This window comes from Microtus pennsylvanicus, chromosome 20, assembly GCF_037038515.1.
Source record: "Microtus pennsylvanicus isolate mMicPen1 chromosome 20, mMicPen1.hap1, whole genome shotgun sequence".
Taxonomy (NCBI): Eukaryota; Metazoa; Chordata; class Mammalia; order Rodentia; family Cricetidae; genus Microtus; species Microtus pennsylvanicus.
In genome coordinates, this window is record NC_134598.1 from 8,992,291 (window position 1) to 9,013,570 (window position 21,280).

Genomic DNA, 21,280 nt, shown 5'->3' on the forward strand with positions numbered 1-21,280 from the left:
AAGGTATGGAGCTGGGTCTAGTGGTAGAAGTCCGTAACTGAAGCAAGTCAGGAGGCCAAGGCAGACTCTGCGATCACCTGGGCTATGTGGAGAGACCCTATGGACAGAACAGATGTCATTCTAGTGTGTGCTCGTAGACAAGTTAGTTCCTACCTCTTCAGCCCTCATTTGTGGTAGGATGTGACAGGGCCACCGCCTGGGCATGGCACAATGTGTGCAAAGTGAATCAAGGCAGGCTTGACATCACCCCCTGCCCCCAACAGAGAGCTGATAGCACCCAATAGAGAGATGCTGCTCTTCCAGAGAGCCTGACTTTGATTCCCAGCACCTGCTTAGATGGCTCACAACCACCTGTAACTCCAGCTTCAGGGACTCTAACACCTCTGCCTCCCAGGGGCACCCACAGCCCATGCATACACCCACCGACACACAGATCGCTATCAGCTAGAACTCTCGACCAGGGAGCAGCAGGTGGAAACAAACCTCTGGACGCAGGGCTGGTTCAGCCAGATCATCACTATGATCTTGAACTACCATCTACCGCGGTGAGATGGTATTGGGCGGAGGGCACCAAAAGGGCATGCAGTTCATGGCTGATGCGACAGAAGTCTTGGGAGAAGCGGCGGTTCCCTGTCCACTGTGAGGGGTGTCACCTCCGGCTTTGTGATATTTCAGTTCCAGGAAGACACTATGTCCCTAAGCAGTGCTTTCAGGGCCGTGGGCAATGACCCTGGGATCATCACCTGGAGAATTGAGGTGAGCCGAATGGGAATCACACCCACCCTGACGACTGGGATTTGAGCCTGTGGCCTCTGAGGGCCAGCATCAAGCACAGGTTTTCCCAGCCTGTGCTCAGTGCAGGTCCCCAAACCGAACCAAGCTTGTCCTTCATCCAGCCATCTGCTTGGTGAGTCTGCACTTCCAGTAAACACCTCCGAAGATGTTTACCTTCCCCAGAGATTCTTGGCGGCTGGTCAGAGAAACAGAACATAATCATTGTAGGAACACTGGTCCCTACCAGTTTGGGGAGGGGGGTACGCTGCACAGATGGCCATTGCTCATCCCTTTACCCTGTGGGTTTGGTCTCCTCTGAGTGGCTCTGAGCTCTGGTCTGGGTCACCTACTGGATACAGGACACACCCACGTCTTCCTAGTCAGTTGCAGCAGCTAGAACACCACAAGTAACATGTCCCTGCTCAATTCCAAAGTGTGAGTCACTGCTTTCTGGCGAGCCTCCAAGAGGCTTGTGGGAAGTCCAGCCTACTTCCAGTGTTTAAGGCTCCCTCCCTATTTACTTCAAAATGAATAGGAAGGCTCGCCAGGTGGCTCAGTGGATATAGGTATTGTGCAGCCAAGTCTGGACCCGAGTTAAGCCCTGGAACTCACACGGTGGAGGAAGAGAACGGACTCCGTCAAGTTTCTCTGCCTTCCACATGTACAGCGTGGCTCTTGGGCATGCCCGATAAATAAATGTAAGAGAGAGGGGGACTAGGCGCTAAACCGGACTCATCAAAGGTTATGTATCTAATCTTTTCACACTTAACATCCAGATTTTACACAGAACTTACACACAAATATGGCTGCAGGCTTGCCTTACTTGGAAGAAATTGTGTCGTTTTTCATGTGAGGCTGTGTATATGGCCCTCCTAGAATGAGCAGATCAGGGAGGGCCCCAACTCAGGCTCTGAGTGCAAGACACTCAGCCTCAATACCACCAGCTGCTGGCTCTCTCCCTGCTATTAGCCTCCCCTTCGGTCAGCTTCCCAGACTTCCTTTGAGCAGCCTGGTGGCTCTAAGTCAGTGGGGGAGCTGAGGGTTGGCCAGAGGAGGGGCTTTTACTTGACAGTTACACCCAGTTCTTCCCCTTCCACGGGCTTGCCTTGGGGGGCGGGGGAGGCTCACAGGCCTTTCCAGAGGACTAGGGATGAACAAGCAGGACACGGGAAGGACACCGGGAGGACACCACAGCAAATTCGGAGCCAGAGGGATTAGTGGCAAGCTCCCAGTCAGAGCAGCAGGCCTGTGCTGTGTTGGCCACCTGCCCCACAAGGCTGTGGCAACAGCTCTTCCTCCATCCGTGCCCAGCGGCAGAGAGGGAGGCTGCAGGGAGGTCGGGAGACAGTATGGCTGCATTCTCTTCTAATCCTTGTAGAAAATGGAGCTGGTGCTGGTGCCTCAGAGTGCTCATGGCAACTTCTACGAGGGAGATTGCTACGTCATCCTTTCGGTGAGCAACATCTTCCACGTTCAAATTCCTTCCTCAGCAGGCAGTTCCCAGGCCGTAGAAACCCAACTGTGAGAAAAGCGGGTGCCTGTGTCTGTCTGGATTCTCCGTCATGGCACGCAGAGCCTCAGGCTGACTGAGAGTGGCCACCACCAAGCCTGGGGTTGTGGTTGTGCATTGGAGGGTAGGCACAAGCCCCTGCCTCTGACACACACACACACACACAGCGCCTCCCCCTTCCACGGTCAGCCGTACACTGAAGTGTTCTGATTAGGGCCACACAAATACACAACCTGTCTGTGGCCACGAAGTTCTCATTGTGAGCTAGGTAAGAGAGTTTCTGTTGCTGTGATAAATGTCCTGATCAAAAGCAGCTTGGGGAGGAAAGGGTTTTACTTCATACAGCGTGGCTTTTATTTTTCTATATCCCAGGGCCACCTGCCTAGGGTTGGCACCACCTGTAATGGGGTGGGGCCCTCCACCTGTAGTGGGCGGGGCCCTCCCACATCAATCACCAGTCAGGAAGAGCTAAGCAGGACAAGTGGTATAGGCCTATAATCATAGCGCTTTGGGAAGCTAAGGCAGGAGGATTCCCAACTCCAAGGTTAGCCTGGGCTACCTAGTGAGTTCTTGACTAGCCCGAGATATACACAAAAACCGAAAAAGTGGAGGATGGTGGCCCCCTCCTACAATCCTAACACTTGTGTGTGGGGTGAAACCGGAAGATTGTGAGTTTAGGGCCAGCCTCAGAGAGTTTGAGCTAGTTTGGGCTACAAAATAACGTTTTAAAAAGTGTTCATTCTGGCGGAGGAAACAACACCTCGCATGAACAGTGCTGGCAGCTGTACAGCTGTTGAGTGCAGGGGACCTAAAGACTAAGCCTGCAGTACAACTGGGGAAAGAGTCCCCTCCGTACGAACAAGCTGCACCTTCCGCCAATGTGGGCAAGCAGGCCTGTAGATGCGTCGGGCCAGCTCTAGTGCCCACTTACGGATAGATAGCAGAGGGTTGCCTGCTGGGGAAGTCAGCAGGGCGGCAGACGGGAGTGTGGGCCTCACCCGCCTCCGGCTTCTCCTAGACCCGGAGAGTGGGCAGCCTCCTCTCCCAGGACATCCACTTTTGGATCGGGAAGGACTCCTCCCAGGATGAGCAGAGCTGTGCGGCCATCTACACCACACAGCTGGACGACTACCTGGGAGGCGGCCCCGTGCAGCATCGCGAGGTCCAGTACCACGAGTCGGACACCTTCCGGGGCTACTTCAAGCAGGGTGTCATGTGAGTCTATGCGCGGGAGAGACGGACACAGCTGTTTCCGAGAGCGGAAACTAAAGGGTCGGTAGGCCTTGGAAGAGACCAGAGAGACTGAAGCAAAGAGCAAAGCAGAGCAGTCACCTGTGCCCATCGGGGTGGGGCGGGGCCCAGTGCTGGGCGGGGCGAGCACCCGCATTGCACGCTGGAGCGTAACTAGGGCTGCTGAGGCAAATTCATTTCTCAGAACTCTAAACCCCTGACACACCTAGGGCCCTGAGTGAGAGTGTGTGTGTGTGTGTGTGTGTGTGTGTGTGTGTGTGTGTGTGTGTGTGTGTGTGTGTGTGTGTTTTGTTTTTGTTTTTCGAGTCAGAATCTCTCTGTGTAACAGTTTTGGCTGTCCTGGAACTCGCTTCACAGACCAGGCTGGCCTTGAACGCAGAGTTCAAGGTGCTGGGATTAAAGGCGTGTGCCACCACTGCCCAGCTGTTCCAGAGCATTCTCAACAGTGGTGGGAGGAGGCTGTGGTCAATGTAGGCAGCAGCAGATTAAATGCACACCTAGCGCGCGCGTGCGCGCGCACACACACACACACACACAGACAAAAGGCTGAGATGTACAACAGAGTGCCAACTTCTTTTTCTATTAAAAAAAAATCGTGCACCAGGCAATAGGACACATTTCACTAAATGAAGAAGGGACATTCATCTGCCAGAATATGAGAAGCGTCAGGGAGAGGTCTGGGAGGTTGCACGTGGGTGTGGGGATACATAGACTTAACATGGGTGTGACACACGTCTATAATCCAAACTTGTGAGGTTCCCTCTGCCCTTAGCACGGCCCTTCTGGTTCTTGGGACTTGGCATTATAATACCTCAGCTCAAATGTCCCTTCAGAAAAACAGCCCTGGCCTTAGACACCCAAGAGACCCTCGGGAGAGCAGGTGCAGGTCTGCATTTACTTTGCACATTTGCAAAATACCCCACGTGGGTAGAAACTCATGCCCGCGTGTCATTACTGCATTTAATTCACAACAGTCTCCTAGAACCTAGCAAGGAGCAGGCGCCCAACAGTAACTGGATTGCTATCCCCTCAGTTACAAAAAAGGGGGCGTGGCCTCTGGGATGAAGCACGTGGAGACCAACACGTACGACGTGAAGCGGCTGCTACACGTGAAAGGGAAGAGGAACGTCAGGGCCACTGAGGTGAGTCCCACCCTGTGACTGTCCTGCCCCGACGCCTAGGACCAGCCCTCTAAACGGCCCTGACCTTCCCCACACAGGTGGAGATGAGCTGGGACAGTTTTAACCGAGGCGACGTCTTCTTGCTGGACCTTGGAATGGTTATCATCCAGTGGAACGGCCCGGAGAGCAACAGTGGGGAGCGACTCAAGGTCTCACTCTCTCCCATCTCCTCCAAGCCTAGAGCTGGGCCTCCTGGGTGCCTTTGCCCTTTGCCTTCTATGCTGGCTGACCTTCCGAGGTTCCAGGAGGACTCCTGCCTTAGAGCAGACCCTAGCTTACAGCTAGAACGAGGGCAGGTCTCACCCTGGGGCTCCTCGGCGTCGGGGTAATTTATCTGCAATCCTTGGTGGCTCCCACTGAAGCCATCTGGAAGGAAGGGTTACTGGGTGAGTTGAGTCTCCCGTGGGCTTCCTTGGCAGGCCATGCTTCTGGCAAAGGACATTCGGGACAGGGAGCGAGGGGGCCGTGCTGAAATCGGAGTGGTTGAGGGAGACAAAGAGGCAGCCAGCCTGGAGCTGATGACAATCCTCCAGGACACCCTTGGCCGGCGCTCCATTATCCAGCCTGCAGTTCCTGACGAGATCGTGGATCAGCAGCAGAAATCAAATATCATGTTGTATCAGTGAGCACTCAATCCTGACAGTGGGCTGGAGGCTGGGGGTGGGGAGATGGCCCCTAGAAGACCAGGCACTCAGCTTGGGTGGAGGCATCTACTTTTGTGCTCTTGGGTCAGCCTTCTTAAAGGTATCTCCCACAAGCAGCTCAGAGACAGCCCCTCTCAAGGAGGTAGCTATCCTATGTTCTTGTTAGAGTCTCCTGACCTCTAGATGAGACTTCCTGTACTCTGGTATATCCACACCAGCGGATGTGAATGGGATAGAGTTTGGAAGGGACACACTATCACCTCCAGAGAACAGAGTTTGTCTTCCCCTCTGGACTCAAGCTGTGCACTACAACATGGCTTTAGCTATCTATCGGATGCTCTCCAGAGAGAAGGTACAGGTTAGTCTCCCTCCTTCCCCAGTGTCTCGGATGCAGCTGGGCAGCTGGCAATCACAGAGGTGGCAACAAGGCCTCTGGTCCAGGACCTACTGAACCATGATGTGAGTAGACCTGGAGGGGACTTTGCTTGGGAAAGCCAGAGTAACTTCAAAGGCAGACCCTGGGCAGAGTCCTCCTTCCAGCTCATGTATCAGTAACCATACCTGTTCCTGGCTGACTCAGGACTGCTACATCCTGGACCAAAGCGGAACCAAGATCTATGTGTGGAAAGGCAAAGGAGCCACGAAGGTTGAGAAACAGGCGGCCATGTCCAAAGCCCTGGTAGGAGCTGTAAATGTGTGATACCACCCAAGTACTCTGCCAGGGTCACCAGAGACATGTGCCCAGACACACCAGGCACTGAGCACAGAACAAGTGGCAAGAACTTCACATTAAACAGAGCGAGTGGGATACAGAGGCATAATTTACCTTTCCCAGCTGAGTGAACAAGACCTCTGAGCTTCAGTTCCTGATATCTAACAGGGGTACCCCTGTCTCCCAGAACCATGTGGGAGGTAGTGGTGCATGCCTTTAATTTCAGCACTCAGAAGGCAGAGGCAGATCTCTGTAAGTCTGAGGCCAGCCTGGTCTACAGAGTGAGTTCCAGGATAGCCAAAGGCTTCACAGAGAACCCTGTCTCGAAAAACAAAACGAACAGAAAGAAAAAGTCATAAAACACTCAGAACCATACAGGAGTTATGTTAGTGAGGGGGGTGTCACATGTCCACATTAGGGGACCAGTCTTCAAGGGGCATTTACTAAATTTTTCAGACCTAGCACATAACCCAGGTATGATTCCTTAAAAGCAGTAAATGCCTGTCTCGAAATTTCTTTTAAGAAAAAGCAATAACTGAGCTTTGATACAAAGTCGGTAGAGTTACACAGTAGGTCTTGCAAAATCAACCCATAACGGTCATAGCCATGGCAGTCTAGCAGGGAGACCCAAGGTGTTTGCATATTTTGGTGGCAGGTTACATGGGACCTTAGACAAAAAGTGAGGTAGAAGTTGGCTATGCTTCCCAAGGGCGGGGAAGGGAGGGTCCTACCACCTGACTTCAGAGGAATGAATTGCCAGATGAGCAAACACTCGGCATATGCCCTGGCTGATGTGCTTTTATATGGGAGTGCCGTAGGATTTCATCAAGATGAAGGGTTACCCCAGCAGCACCAACGTGGAGACCGTCAATGATGGCGCCGAGTCGGCCATGTTCAAACAGTTGTTCCAGAAATGGTCCGTGAAGGACCAGACTACAGGCTTGGGCAAAATATTTAGCTTTGGCAAAATTGGTGAGTTTTCCCCTCGTGTGTGTTCTTGCGTTTAGAGCCCTAGGATGGGGCATGTGTGTGTCTCGCTCACTTGGCCTTCTCCACCCCTTTCTCTGCAGCTAAAGTTTTCCAGGAGAAGTTCGACGTGAGCCTCCTACACACCAAGCCGGAAGTGGCTGCCCAGGAGAGAATGGTGGACGATGGCAATGGCAAAGTCGAGGTGAGCCTGGCGAGGGCAACACTAGGCCCCTGGGATGGCCCTGCTGCAGAGGAGGACAGCCTGTTCTGCAGACACTCCACGATTCTGTGCTCTCTAAGGAGTTGGCTGTTCCCCCACAACATTCAGGAAAGTGAGAGACACATCCCCACAATGGCCGTCACCTAGAAGACACATCTAAGCCATCACTCAGTCTACGAAGACCTAGGTTGTACTGGACCAGTGTAACCTGTGACCCCCCACCCTCAGAATTCATATCACGCAATGTGATTGGCCTTCCAGGCAGAACAGACACACAGAGAGAGGGGGAGTACTTGGGGTGGATGTTAGCACCATCCCCCTTGGGTTCTCTGAGCAGGATGTCTCCTCTTGTGCCCAGGTCTGGAGAATTGAAAACCTGGAGCTGGTCCCTGTGGAACATCAGTGGTATGGCTTCTTCTTTGGGGGAGACTGCTATCTGGTGTTCTACACTTACGAAGTAAATGGGAAGCCCCATTACATCCTCTACATCTGGCAGGTAGGCCAGCCAGCTCTCAGTGATGGATCCAGATGCCCCGGTCCCATGGGACCGGGGTCCATCCATCACTCCTCTCTCACCGCTGCAGGGCCGCCACGCCTCACAGGATGAGCTGGCAGCCTCGGCCTACCAGGCCGTGGAGGTGGACCAGCAGTTTGGTGGAGCCCCAGTGCAGGTTCGGGTGAGCATGGGGAAGGAGCCACGCCACTTCATGGCCATCTTTAAAGGAAAACTGGTTATCTACGAGGTGAGGACCTGCAGACGAAACGACCTGTGCAGGGATGCTCAGGGCTGAGGAATCCGCATAGAGCAGGACAGGCCAGGGTTGGGTGAGGGGGGTGTGCGTCAGGGGGCCGACACAGGGGACAATGACAGTGATAGTCAAGGGACTCTCCATGCCTAGCGAGTCCAAGCCCCTGTCCAGTTGGTGCTCACCGTCTTTTGCAATCCGAGCCGTGTTACCGGTACAGGCGTAGCCGCCTCAGTTGCCCACCCTGCACCCTTCCGACACTGCTCTGCTCCTCCTCCCTCACTGCCCAGATGTCTAAGGCCCACTTCTGGGGAGCCCTGGTGGAGCATGGGCAGGCAACGCAGTGACATGTCAGTTGTCGCATCGAGTCCCTTGCCATGTAGACGCCAATCTGCTTCCTCGTGGGCATCTGCTTCACAGACTTAGACTGAGGTCGGTGAGAGGTGGCAGACACTGGCGTAGGGCAACATTCCCACTTGGATCATTTCCAGGTAGCCTAGAAGACCCTGAGGGGTAAAGATGGGATCCAGTACATCTCGGTCCATGACAGCCACCTCACGTGGTCCTCCATGGATCTGGCCTCCACTTTTCTTCTCTCTAGGGCGGGACTTCCAGGAAGGGAAATGCGGAGCCTGACCCTCCGGTAAGACTCTTCCAGATCCAAGGAAATGACAAATCCAACACCAAAGCAGTGGAAGTCTCGGCCTTCGCTTCCTCGCTCAACTCTAACGATGTCTTCCTGCTGCGAACTCAGACGGAACATTACCTGTGGTATGGCAAGGTAAGAAGGCTGCTGGTGTCCTAGCCCCTGGAGCTTGCCACGCTTGCCCTGGCTCCACCCTCAGCCCCGCCAGCAAGGCGAAAGGTACTAAAGAGTAGGCTGGTGCCTCAAGCGGAGGGCCTGCCCCCCCAGTCTTCAGAGGAAGCGTCCACATTCCGCAATCAGGCCCCCAGAGACATGGCGTGTGTTCCCATGCATGGACCCTGAGTCAGCGCTCGTCCCCTGTAGCAGGACAGGCTGACAAGGACAAAGCACAAGAGATGCCATCACTCCAGGCTGTACCGAGCTTTAAAAGAGAATTCAGGGCCAGGTGTGGTGATGTGTAGCTTAACCAGATCTTGGGAGGCTGGGGCAGGAGGATCGTGAGTCCGAGGCCAGACTGTCTGAGCATAGTCAGAACCTATCTCAAAAAACCAAAAGAGTAGCCGGGCGGTGGTGGCGCACGCCTTTAATCCCAGCACTCAGGAGGCAGAGGCAGGCGGATCTCTGTGAGTTCGAGACCAGCCTGGTCTACAGAGCTAGTTCCAGGACAGGCTCCAAAACCACAGAGAAACCCTGTCTCGAAAAACAAAACAAACAAACAAACAAACAAAAAACCAAAAGAGTAGCAGGGCGGTGGTGGCGCACACCTTTAATCCCAGCACTCGGGAGGCAGAGGCAGGCGGATCTCTGTGAGTTCGAGACCAGCCTGGTCTACAGAGCTAGTTCCAGGACAGGCTCCAAAACCACAGAGAAACCCTGTCTCGAAAAAACCAAAAAACAAAACAACAAAAAAAAAAACAAAAACAAAAAGAGTTTCTGGGGTGGGGTGAAGAGGGTGCCGGTGGGTTGGCTCAAGGGGTAAAGATGCTTGTCTTTGATCCCTGCATCCCACGGTAGAAAGAGAGGTCTAACTCCTAAAAGTGGCCCTCTGACCTCCATACAGGTACTCCGGCATGCGTGCCTCCATCATAAAGACACATACAATAATTAATTAGTCAATTAACTAAATGAGAGGAAATGAATATGGTGTTACGAACCTGTATTTCTCGCTACTTGGGAGGTTGGTGTGGAAACATCTCAAACTCAAGGAGAGCCTGGCACAGCAAGACCCTGTGCCAAAAAAAAAAGAGAGAGAGAGAGAGAGAGAAGAAACAAGCAAAAAATGGGGAACTGGCTAAGAAAAACGCCAAATATCACTGCTGGGGAATGTCATAGTAAGGTGTCACTAGACTTCTATCGGATGACGAAAACACAAATAATATAAAACATGGCACAGGAACTTCCTGCACTGTTTGTAGGGCTGCAAAATGGGGCGTGTTGTAGAAAAGAGCCTGACAGTTTCTAAAAAATTACACTCACATTTCCCACACAATCCAGCAACACGCCCCCTGCATATTTACAGCAGTAGACTAAACCACTGTCTTCAGTGGCTGGGGAGATGGTGGACCCGGTACGGGGCTTTGCTGTTACAGCACAAACACCTGGGTTCCTATCCCCAGCAAATGAAAGGCTGAGAGTAACCGGCACACACACAGAGGCATGCACATACATACATACATAGACATACATATATACATATACACACATATATACACATACACACATATATGCACACACATATACACATATATACACATATGCACACATATATGCACACACATACACACATATATATACACACATACACAGATATATACACACATACAGACATACACACACATATGCACACACATACACACATACACACACACACACACACACACGAACACAGAGACACACACTCTTTAGGGGCTGGAGAAACGGCTCAGCAGAGGTGCCTCTTGCACAGGACCTGGGTCTAGTTCCCACATGTGGCTCACAGCCATCTGTGGCCCTTGTTCCAGGAGATCCAGTGCTCTCTTTGACCTCCACAGGCGCTGTGTGCATTAGTGCATACACACACGGACAAAACACTCAGACACATAAAATAAATCTTTTTTTTTTATTGAGAAAATGAGAAAAAAAACAAGTTTCCACCTCCTCCCAGCCTCCCATTACATAAAATAAATCTTAAAAAAAATACCCAGCACACAAAAACCCCTTACACAAAGAGTTGTCCACACTTGTGTTGAGCACATGTATTCACAATCCTCTCAAATAAGAAGAAATCTGGAGACCGGATAGACACAAGTGTTCCTACAATGGAGCACTCGGCGGTGAAGATGACAGCCACTCACACACTCAGCCTGGAGGAGTCTTCAATTCATGCGAACTCAAAGTATCCGAACGCTGAGATGGAATGTCACTTGCTTCCACTTAAGAGAGTCTAGACACGGCGAGATCGTTCTAACGGAGAACAGCCTAGTTTAGCAGCTGTCGTGAGTTCACAACTCAGGGCTCCCCTCCAGAGGGGTAGGAAATGTCACGGTAATGGCACTGTGGCAACCAAGTTCTGTTTTTAAGGCCAACACAGTCAATTTTACTGTAATTAAAAAAAATTACAGTACAGAGACCAGGTAGTTGTGCACGCCTTTAATCCCAGTGCTCGGGAGGCAGAAGCAGGTGAATCTCTGTAAGTTTGAGGCCAGCCTGGTCTACAGAGTGAGTTCCAGGACAGCCAGGGCTGTTATACAGAGAAACCCAATCTTAAAAACCCTTCCACTGGGCTGGAGAGATGGTTCAGAGGTTAAGAGCACTGACTGCTCTTCCAGAGGTCCTAAGTTCAATTCCCAGCAACCACATGGTGGCTCACAACCATCTGTAATGAGATCTGGTGCCCTCTTCTGGCCTGCACTGTTTACATAATAAATTTTAAAAAAATCTTTAAAAAAACAAAAAAATAAAAAAACACTTCCACTGAGAGAAAGACTGAAAAGTGCATGCGAGGCCTGGGGGTTCTAGTGCTTGCTCTAGATACGAGGCATTTGCTATGCATGTGCACGACCCTAGGCTTAAATACCCCCATATTTGCAATCAGGGAGCTAGGATTCTAGAAGAAGCTAAACCAGCAGTGACTTCTGTCTGTGGGCTCCTGAACAGGCCTACCCTTTGCCTGTGCGTCCTGCCTGCCTCCCCTCCTCGTCCTTAGGCGGTGCAGCTCAGAGCTGACCCAATACAGTTTCAAAAGTCTTGCGTCCCCTATCAAAGAGCCTCATGTTTCTAACACCTATGCCTCCCTCACCCACTCAGGGGTCTAGTGGGGACGAGCGGGCAATGGCTAAGGAGCTGATCGAGCTTCTCTGTGATGGCAACGCAGACGCTGTGGCTGAGGGCCAGGAGCCACCTGAGTTCTGGGGCCTTCTGGGAGGAAAAGCACCCTATGCTAATGACAAAAGGTACATGAACACTCCAGCCCTGTATCCTGGCTTCTCTGGCCTCAAGGCTTGTGGCCTGCACAGATCTTAAGATCCTTCATGGCGTTAAATATGATTTCTGGGCTGGGGACACAGCATAGTCCTTGTGCAAGCGTCGGGCCTGAGTTCCATCCCTCAGAATGTACATTACAAGACAGACAGACAAAAAACAGCTACAGCAACTCAGGGTGCAATCCTGCCGCTGGGGGTGGTGGATGTGGGGGTGGAGACAAGAGGATCCCTTAGACTGCTGGCCAGCTAGTCTAGCCAAATTGACACACTCCAGGCTCTGTGAGAGACCCTGTCTCCAAAACAAGGGTGGAAGACACCCAAAGCCACCTCTGCCCTCGTGTGTACATGCACACACGTGCACACACACACAGGCACCCACACAATGATCAGGATTCCTGTACAGCTCTGCCCTTCCACGTGACTGTCCTGCAGGTTACAGCAAGAAATCCTGGACGTCCAGGTCCGGCTCTTCGAATGTTCCAATAAGACTGGCCGGTTCCTTGTTACTGAGGTCACAGACTTCACCCAGGATGACCTAAACCCAGGTGATGTGATGCTCCTGGACACCTGGGACCAGGTAAGACACAGCCCCAGAGTTCAGGACAACTAGCAAAGATCCTAGTTTGGGCCGGTTTATGTGTGGCGTCCCTACCCAGGATGAAAGCTAGTGCTGGGCCAACTAAGTGAGGCATCTAGTGGTGACTAGACTGCTTTATGCCACAGTCAGAACAGAATGGTGTTTAAAACTCTGCAGCTAAGCCAGTGTGGTGGCGCACGCCTTTAATCCCAGCCCTCGGGAGGCAGGGGCAGGCAGTCTCTGAGTTTGGGGCCAGCCTGGTCTATAGAGTGAGTTTCAGGATAGCTACATGTAGAAACCCTGTCTCAAACCAACAACAATGAAACTCACCAACTATATTAGTTAGGGTTTCTATTGCTGTGACGAGGCACCATGACCACAGCAACTCTTATAAATGAAGATTTAATGGGGATGGCTCGCTTACAGTTCAGAAGTTTAATCCATTGTCACCATGGTGGGAAGCAAGGTAGCATGCAGGTGGACATGGCTCCGAGAGAAGGAACTGAGAGTTCTTACATCTTGACTCACAGGCAACAGGAAGTGGTCTGCCATGCTGGACATGGCTTGAGCATATAAGAGACCTCAAAGCCCGCCTCCCCAGTGACACACTTCCTCCAACAAGACCACCCCTACTCCAACAAGGCCACACTTCCTGAGAGTGCCACTCACTTTGAGACCCATTTTCTTTCAAACTGCGCCAGCCTTAAGCCAGTATACTGCACAAGCCTGGAATCCAGGCAGCCAGCAGGTAGAAGCAGGAGGATCAAAGTTTAAGGCCAGCCAGGGTCCCTGTCTCAAAAACCTAAACCTAGAAGATAGACTGGCAAGACGGCCCAGTGAGTAAGGTGCTTGCCACCAAAGCTGAGGACCAGAGTTCAATCCCCATGACCCACACAGTGGAAGGCGAGAACTCTGACTCCTATAAGTTGTCCTCTGACCTCCACACCTACACTGTGGCACACACGTGCCCACACGTGTTAAATAAATGGATACAATAGAAAATTTAAACGAAACAAATTCCTCTCCCCACCCTGGGAACTTTCTCACCTTACTTTGGAAAGCAAAGCGTAGCATATGCCCCGCCCCTATTTGAGGATGGATGACACCAGATTCCAAAGCCTTCTAGGAAGTATGACACACTCCCTGAGTGTGTCGTTGCCTTCAGATCAGCTTAGCGAGCTTCCTCCATGCTAATGACTGTGCTAAGCAATGTCGCCAGGTAAAGAGCCCACCCGACAGTGTTTATAGGCTAGTGGGGAGGGCCAGGCAAAGAATCATCAGTGCTTTATGAGGTATAGAAGACATTCAGTACGGTTCAGGGCTCTGAGAGGAATCTCCTGGAGGAGACGGCTCCTGGATGAGTAGGGCCCGGGGCAGAGGAACAGGAACCTGGACAGCAAGACGTGAAATCCTACCAGAGAATAAATAAGCCTGACACGGTGGGTCACACTTGCAATCCCGGCACTTGGGAGGCTGAGGCAGGAGAATTTCTGTGAGTTCAAGGTTAGCCTTGGCTACAGACAGAAAGAGTAAGCTTGAGGCCAGCCTGGGCTATAAAGTGAGATACTGTCTCAAAACCAACCAGACAAACAAACAGAAAGACAGAGCTAAGATACACCCTAGGGTAGCATCTGAGAAGTAGCTGTGGACTGTGGACCTGGCCTATCAATCACTGGAGAGCAGGATGGGGGCCCAGAAAGAGCTGCTGCTGGCTGCACGAAAGCAGTGACGGGAAGGGAGAGGTGGTGACAGGCCAGAGGTCTGCCTTGGTCAAGCTGGCAAGTCCAGTAACTCACTGGATATAGACTATGGCCCTGACTGTCGTGACATTCTGGCCTAGGGTGACTGTCTGGATGGCTCAGGCATACCAAGAATGGACATTTCAGTAGGCACTTAGACAAGAAGGGCTACATTTGGCTCTGCTGAGGTTTGAGGAACACAGAGAAAACATGAGTGTCTTGTAGGCTGTTAATTCAGGAAGTTTACTTAGGTTTGGGAATGAAGAGACACATGGCAATTTAAAAAAAAAATCACAAAATCAAGCTTCTTCTAGAACCTTCCTCTTGAGACCACACATGAGGCCAAGAGTATTTTCTGTGGCTCTGACTGGCTGGGGGGATGGGGCGGTGTGCATAGCAGCACTTAGTCCTTGCCGTGACCACACTGACATTATAAAACTGGTGCCACAGGTGTTCCTGTGGATAGGAGCCGAGGCCAATGCCACAGAGAAGGAAGGGGCCCTCTCGACTGCCCAGGAGTACCTGGTAACTCACCCCAGCGGCCGAGACCCCGACACACCGATCCTGATCATCAAGCAGGGCTTTGAGCCTCCTACCTTCACAGGCTGGTTCCTGGCATGGGATCCTCACATGTGGAGTGTAAGAAACTGGGGGTGCCGTTCTGACTGCCAGGGAGCTCAGAACCCAGGGCGGGGGTTGGGTACTGACTCAAGAGCCAAGTAAAACCAGGCCCTCACTCTCCCTTCCCTCTGAATTCCTTGCCTTGCTTTGCTTCTCTTGGGCTTCATTCCCATGGGAGAATGCTGAGCTCTGAGAGCCGGCCACCTGCTTCTTCTTGCCACCAAAGAACGTTGATCACGTGTAAGGCCCTTTGGACCCTACGTGAACCTCAAGCATACCGAAATCCTTTAAGATTCTACCACGTTTTGCTTTTCCTGAAAATACACACGGTCCCTCATATGCCTTTTCCCTGTTATCAGCCAATACCTCATCCTGTTTTCTCTGTTTCTTTGCAGGCGGGAAAATCATACGAGCAGTTAAAGAAAGAACTGGGAGATGCCGCTGCTATCGTGCGAATCACGGCCGTAAGTGGGGTCTACCCTCAGACAAGGCTGCCACTGCTCTCGTGTGAATCACGGCCGAGGGAAGGGAAAGGGGGTGCTGTTCCCCTTAGACAAGGCTCTCTCCAGAAGCATGGAGCGACAGCATATGCTACAAATGCCACACAGGCAAACCCTCGATGCCTTTAAGGACTCCCCCGGTTGTCTCCTTGGATGCGAAGAGGTTTTTGTTTTGCTAGACATGCAGACTAGACTCTGCTGCTGAATTACACCTATCCTCAGAGGTATTTTAAATCAGCAGAAAAGCAGGTCGCAAGCAAGCATGGGAGAATCCTGAGGTCTAGGTCAACCTAGTCTACACAGTAAGACCTTCGTCTCAAAAATAGTGGGGGGTGAAGGAGGGGGAGAAAAAGCCAAGCTCCTAATTTCCTGCCTAACAGAACATGGGGATGGTGGGGCAAGGGTAGAGAGCTGGCTTAGTTGGGGGCCGAGGGGGATGGGGGTGGAGATCTGGCTCAGCAGAGAGAGCATGCACTGTTCCTCCAGACTGCCGGCAAGTGTGTTGGGTGGCTCACAAGAGACATTAATTACAGCCCCAGAAGTATATGTTCCTCTAGCTCCAAGAGCATCTGTACTTGTGTGCACATAGACACCCCCACAGACATAATGTACAAAGTCAACTCAAGTTTAAGGTCATCCTTGGTGACACATTGAGTAGAGGGCCAGCCTGGGATACATGAGACCCTGTGTCAAAAACCAAACCAAATAAGAAAGGAAGAATAAGAATAAAACCTACCTATTATTCAGCTTTTCCGCTTCTAACCCAAATGATACTTTACTAGTTTCCGACAATGAAATCTGCAGCAGCTCAAGCTGCTGACCCCTATTTCAACAGCTAAAACAGTGGAGCCAGCAGCCCTGGAGCGTCAGGACGGGATGCAAGGCACAAGGTGTTCCAAACACTGTGCTCTATGAAGTCAGATCCCAAAGCGAATGGGAGGCGGTTAGTGTGTTTAAACCGGACGTAAGCGTGCCTTCAGTCTCAAGGCGTTTAGCCACTGGAAACATGGGACTTAAATAAAAATGCCAAGGAAAGGGATGCGATCAGAGTGTTCAGGGAAGACTTGCGGCTGGAGGCAGGAGTCGGTGGCTAACGAGCTCTGGGTTCAAATCTCAGCACTACATAAATAAATACAGTAAAGACCTAAGTATGCACTACATAAATAAATACAGTACTACATAATAAATACAGTAAAGACCTAAGTGCGGTGTGTACACTGCCCTGGCTCTAAGCACTCATGTTAGGCCTCCTGAATCAACTTTCCAAGGTCATTCTGACATGCATCCAAGTTTGGGGACCACCATTCTGGAAGATGATCACAAAGAGTAAAGCAGCAGAAGCCAAAATGTAAACCTTATACACACAGAACTGACACGTGAGACCCCAGTCCCTGCCCATGTTTGTACTCTTCCCTTACGTAGGATATGAAGAACGCAACCCTCTCCCTGAATTCTAATGAGAGTGAGCCAAAGTATCACCCTATCGAAGTCCTACGGAAAAGTCAGAACCAGGGGCTGCCCGAGGACGTGAACCCTGCCAAAAAGGAGGTATGCAGCTGTGGGGCTGAAGGTGGGGGGTGGACTCCCCACAGGTTAAAGCACCAAGCTCGAGAAATGGCTCAGGAGCTTGGACACGCGGTGGGCACTCTAGGGGCATCTGCGCTTCTGACTCAATTGGAGGCTCCTCCTTGACTTCCTTCCTACCCCCAAAGGCATCCATCCGGTAGCCTCTCTGCGGCTGGTCCAGTCCAGCCACAGTGCGCTACTGTGAACTAACCTGTTTGCTCACCATGCCCCAAATTCTTCCCTGGCATAATTGTAATTAACAGCCAGGGATGGTTCAAAAGCAGCTGATGCCACTCTTTTTAAAATAAACACCTCCCGGCTGGCAAGACCACTCGGAGGGTAAAGGCATCTGCCATCCAACTTAATGACCTGAGTTCGGCACCCGGGACCCACATGGTGTAAGGAGTTGTCCCCTGATTTCTAAATGCATGCCCCTCACAAATGTAATAGAAAACTTTAAACCATCTCCAATGGCTTTCCACTGAAAAGACCCCAAAGCCCTCCAGCCTGGCCCTGTCCTTGGGGTCTCAACATCCTCCTAGCCCTGCTTTTCTATCCCTTGAACATGCTCACCCCAGCCATGGTGTCGGTACACTAGCTCCTGGGAGAGTTCTCTGTCCCTAAAACACCTCAGAGCCAGCCCCTTGCCGGTTAGAGTTCAGCTCTGGTTGGCCTTCCCTGACCGCCAGTTTCCTATGTCCCGACCTCCCGCTCCCTGCAGCATACACGCCCCTTGGACTGTCAAGTTTACGGTCTAGTTAAATGAGTGAATATATTCAGGCTGAATGGACAGATGAGTGATTGGGATTTTTCCCTTGAAAGAGTTGATTAAAGGAGTCTGGATATTCTGTAACATCTTACTTAAGATATTATGACCCAGTCTTAAGCATCTAGACTACATTGTTCTTAGATGCAGAGGCCACAGGTCAGTTGGGCTTGGGGACCCATGACAGTAATCCGGGCACTAGGGTGACTAAGGCAGGGGAGTCACTATAGGTCCAGGCCAGCATGGCCTTGCCGTGAGTTGCAGACAGCCTGGGCTATGATGAGACGCTATTTCAGAAAATAATAGTAAATAAAGCTTGTAGCTTAAAATGACCTCAACATGGGCACTGGATTGGTGTGAGCTACTCAACCTTGCATTTTAAGAATTCTGGGGTTTAGGGGTACAGTGCAGGGGTAGAGCACATTCTCAGACTCCTCAGACAGTAGTCCTGGGGCCACTCTCTAGCACCAAATAAGTGTTCGATAAGAATGGTAGTTAAGGGCACGAAGCAAACAACACTCCATTCGATTCTCCATCCTTCCAAAATCAAATGTTTATAATCCATCCAGAACATAAAAAAAAAAACCATTCACTGCCTATGGGGCAAGGAACCAGGACCTTGTGACAAATCCAATCAGCTTCTCCCACTGGCCCAGTGGGACTCCATGGCCAGTGAAGAACTTTGGTCTGTTACACTCTTCCTGGACATCCATCTGATGCTGCCCTTCCAGGGCTCAAAGCCAGGCAGGGCCTCTTGTATGCTAGGCAAGCGCCCAGTGGCGCAGCTGCCTCGCCAGCCCACCCCTCACCTGCTGGCACTGATGTCCGCATGCTAGGCAAGCGCCCAGTGGCGCAGCTGCCTCGCCAGCCCACCCCTCACCTGCTGGCACTGGTGCCCGCCCTGCCTTCCGTCTCACTACAAGTTTTCTTTTCTCGCAGAATTACCTCTCGGAGCAAGACTTTGTGTCTGTGTTCGGCATGACAAGAGGGCAGTTCACTGCTCTGCCTGGCTGGAAACAGCTCCAGCTGAAGAAAGAAAGGGGGCTTTTCTAAAGCCAGGCGTCTGGTGTCCGACCACAGGAGAGAGCAAGCACACAGTGCCAACATCAGCCAAGAAGTCACACACCAACTGAGCCTGGCCTTCGGCGGCTTCAGATACAACAGATCTGAAAGTCCCGGCGTGCTCTTTTCTCTTTCCCATTCACCCTGGCGTTCCTTGGTTGTCGTACACTAGAAGGCTACCTACTCATGGTTTGGCTTTTGTGGCCTCAGCAGAAAGCATGAATGTAGACAGGTTGAGAGAGAGAGAACCGGAAACTGAGCTTAAAATACCTAATGCCTCAGGGCCCACATTTGCTTTAAACTACATACACCCTGTACCCGCAAACACTGGCGTTACTGCACGCACTGAAGACTCCAAAGGCCCAGGTCTACCACGTGCCAGAGCATGCTCAACTTTTCAAATAAAGAGGCCACACGAGCACATCGGCGTCCTTTCCAGTCTTCCTTCTTATGGTGACTTTAGTTACGTAGCATTTCAGTGCTGAGAAAGTACAGAGGCCATGCTGAAGCTGGGCCTGGGTCACAAACCTGCAATCCCAGCTACCGGATCAGCTGGGACAGGCACACAGTGAGGTCAAGGCCTGCCAGGACCGTGGGGTGAACTCAAGGCCAAGCTCAGTGACTTACAAAGAGCCTGTCTCCGAATTATTTTGGGGGTGGGGTGGGGAAAGGGGTTCCAAGACAGGGTTTCTCCTTGCAACTTTGGAGCCTGCCCTGGAAGTTGCTCTGTAGACCAGGCTGGCCTCAAACTCACAGAGATCTGCCTGCCTCTGCCTCCCGAGTGCTGGGATTAAAGGTGTGCACCATCACTACCCGGTGTGGCTCAGTATTTTTTTAAAGTGCACAGTGTAGGGCAGGAGAGATGGCTCAGGGGTTGAGAGCACTTACTGTTCTTGCAGAGGACCCAGGGCCAGTCCCCAGCTCCCACATGGTGGTTCACAAACATCTGTAGCTCCAGTTCCAGGGGCTCCAAGTCTTCTTCTGATCTCAAGCAGGCACCAGGCATGGACACGGTACATATGCACACATGCAGGCAAACACTCATACACATGAAAGTAAATCTTAAAAAAACAAAGTGCACAGTAGTAAACTGCTTACCCGGTAGTATGCCTGAGGTCCTGAGTTCAATTCCCAGCATCAAAAGCAAATAAATAAATGGCTACGTTGTGGAGTCGTGTAGTTAACTGAACCACTATATTTCTGTCTCGGGCACAAGAATGTCAAAACCTGACTCGTAGCTACCCAGGAAATCACACACATTTCACGAGCACATGCTAGTGTGTCTACACTTCAGAGGGCACACTGCAGTCAGGGGCACAAGCTAGTGTGTGCACACTTCAGAGGGCTCACTGTAGTCAGGGGCACTCGCTAGTGTGTGCACACTTCAGAGGGCTCACTGTAGTCAGGGGCACACACTAGTGTGTGCACACTTCAGAGGGCTCGCTGTAGTCAGGGGCACACGCTAGTGTGTGCACACTTCAGCACTGCAGTCATTAGCATTCACGCCCGCATCTTCCAGACCACTCTAGCACATCAACAGTATGAAATCCTGATCATAGGATACACTGCAGGGGAAGCTCCAGGAAAGATGCACGGTCTACAATGTCACAGAACGGACACAGAATCAGATTGTTTTGCCACAGAACAAGACAGAGTCTGAAAGAAACTCAAGGAACAATGCGATAGACTGACAATGGGGACTGGGTGCTGTAATTTTAAAAAATGGTGAAAGAAAGATGCCATGTGACAGGGATCACTTGTTTTGTTTTAATTGAGGGAAAGGGAATGGAAAAAGGAGGAAGGGGAGGGAGGAGACCAGCCTCTGGGGATGGGAGCAGCAGAAGAAAAGAGAGAGAGAGAGAGAGAAAGAGATGGGAGTGGGCAGGCCACCTTTTAAATGAGAACATAGCGAACGCACACTGGAGGTGCTCTTAGTGGCTGCAGCTGAGAATGTATCTGGTCAGGACCCCAAGAGCAGGCCAGTGCAGATGCCTGAATACTAACACTGGGTAAAAGTGCTTACCAAACAAGCCCGGCATGTGTGTGCTCATACACAGTTTTTCAAAATTTCAAAAACAGTTAAATCCAGTATTATGCAAATAAGGAAAATCCTACTTTATTACTATTTAACAACTTTACCCGCAAGTATATAATTTCATTATAAACTAAAAAGAGAAAACAAATTCGAGGGTTGGAGGCTAGAGAGATGGCTCAGAGGTTAAGAGCATTGCCTGCTCTTCCAAAGGTCCTGAGTTCAATTCCCAGCAACCACATGGTGGCTCACAACCATCTGTAATGAGGTCTGGTGCCCTCTTCTGGCCTGCAGGCATACACA

The 21,280-nt window shown here is 51.4% G+C and overlaps 1 protein-coding gene across 1 annotated transcript; it reads left to right on the forward strand.

The window, feature by feature from the left end:
- Positions 1–678: 678 nt before the first annotated feature.
- Avil (advillin) lies at positions 679–19,367 on the forward strand. Its single transcript, XM_075954101.1, has 19 exons — positions 679–756; positions 2,153–2,227; positions 3,303–3,499; positions 4,569–4,677; positions 4,755–4,865; positions 5,136–5,338; positions 5,741–5,819; positions 5,941–6,039; positions 6,891–7,044; positions 7,143–7,243; positions 7,620–7,757; positions 7,846–8,004; positions 8,609–8,788; positions 11,939–12,084; positions 12,547–12,691; positions 14,881–15,069; positions 15,447–15,515; positions 16,974–17,099; positions 18,823–19,367. Exons 1-19 carry the CDS (start codon positions 691–693, stop codon positions 18,934–18,936), a joined length of 2,460 nt encoding a protein of 819 aa, XP_075810216.1. The 5' UTR covers positions 679–690; the 3' UTR covers positions 18,937–19,367.
- The last annotated feature ends 1,913 nt before the right edge of the window (positions 19,368–21,280 follow it).

What these genes read in the sequence shown, in the direction of transcription:
- Avil (XM_075954101.1), top strand. Translation starts at nt 691, where the DNA reads ATGTCCCTAAGCAGTGCTTTCAGGGCCGTGGGCAATGACCCTGGGATC. An exon ending in TACTTCAAGCAGGGTGTCAT is followed by an intron (nt 3,500 to 4,568) that starts GTGAGTCTATGC and finishes CTATCCCCTCAG; the next exon opens with TTACAAAAAAGGGGGCGTGG. An exon ending in TCAAATATCATGTTGTATCA is followed by an intron (nt 5,339 to 5,740) that starts GTGAGCACTCAA and finishes CTCCTTCCCCAG; the next exon opens with TGTCTCGGATGCAGCTGGGC.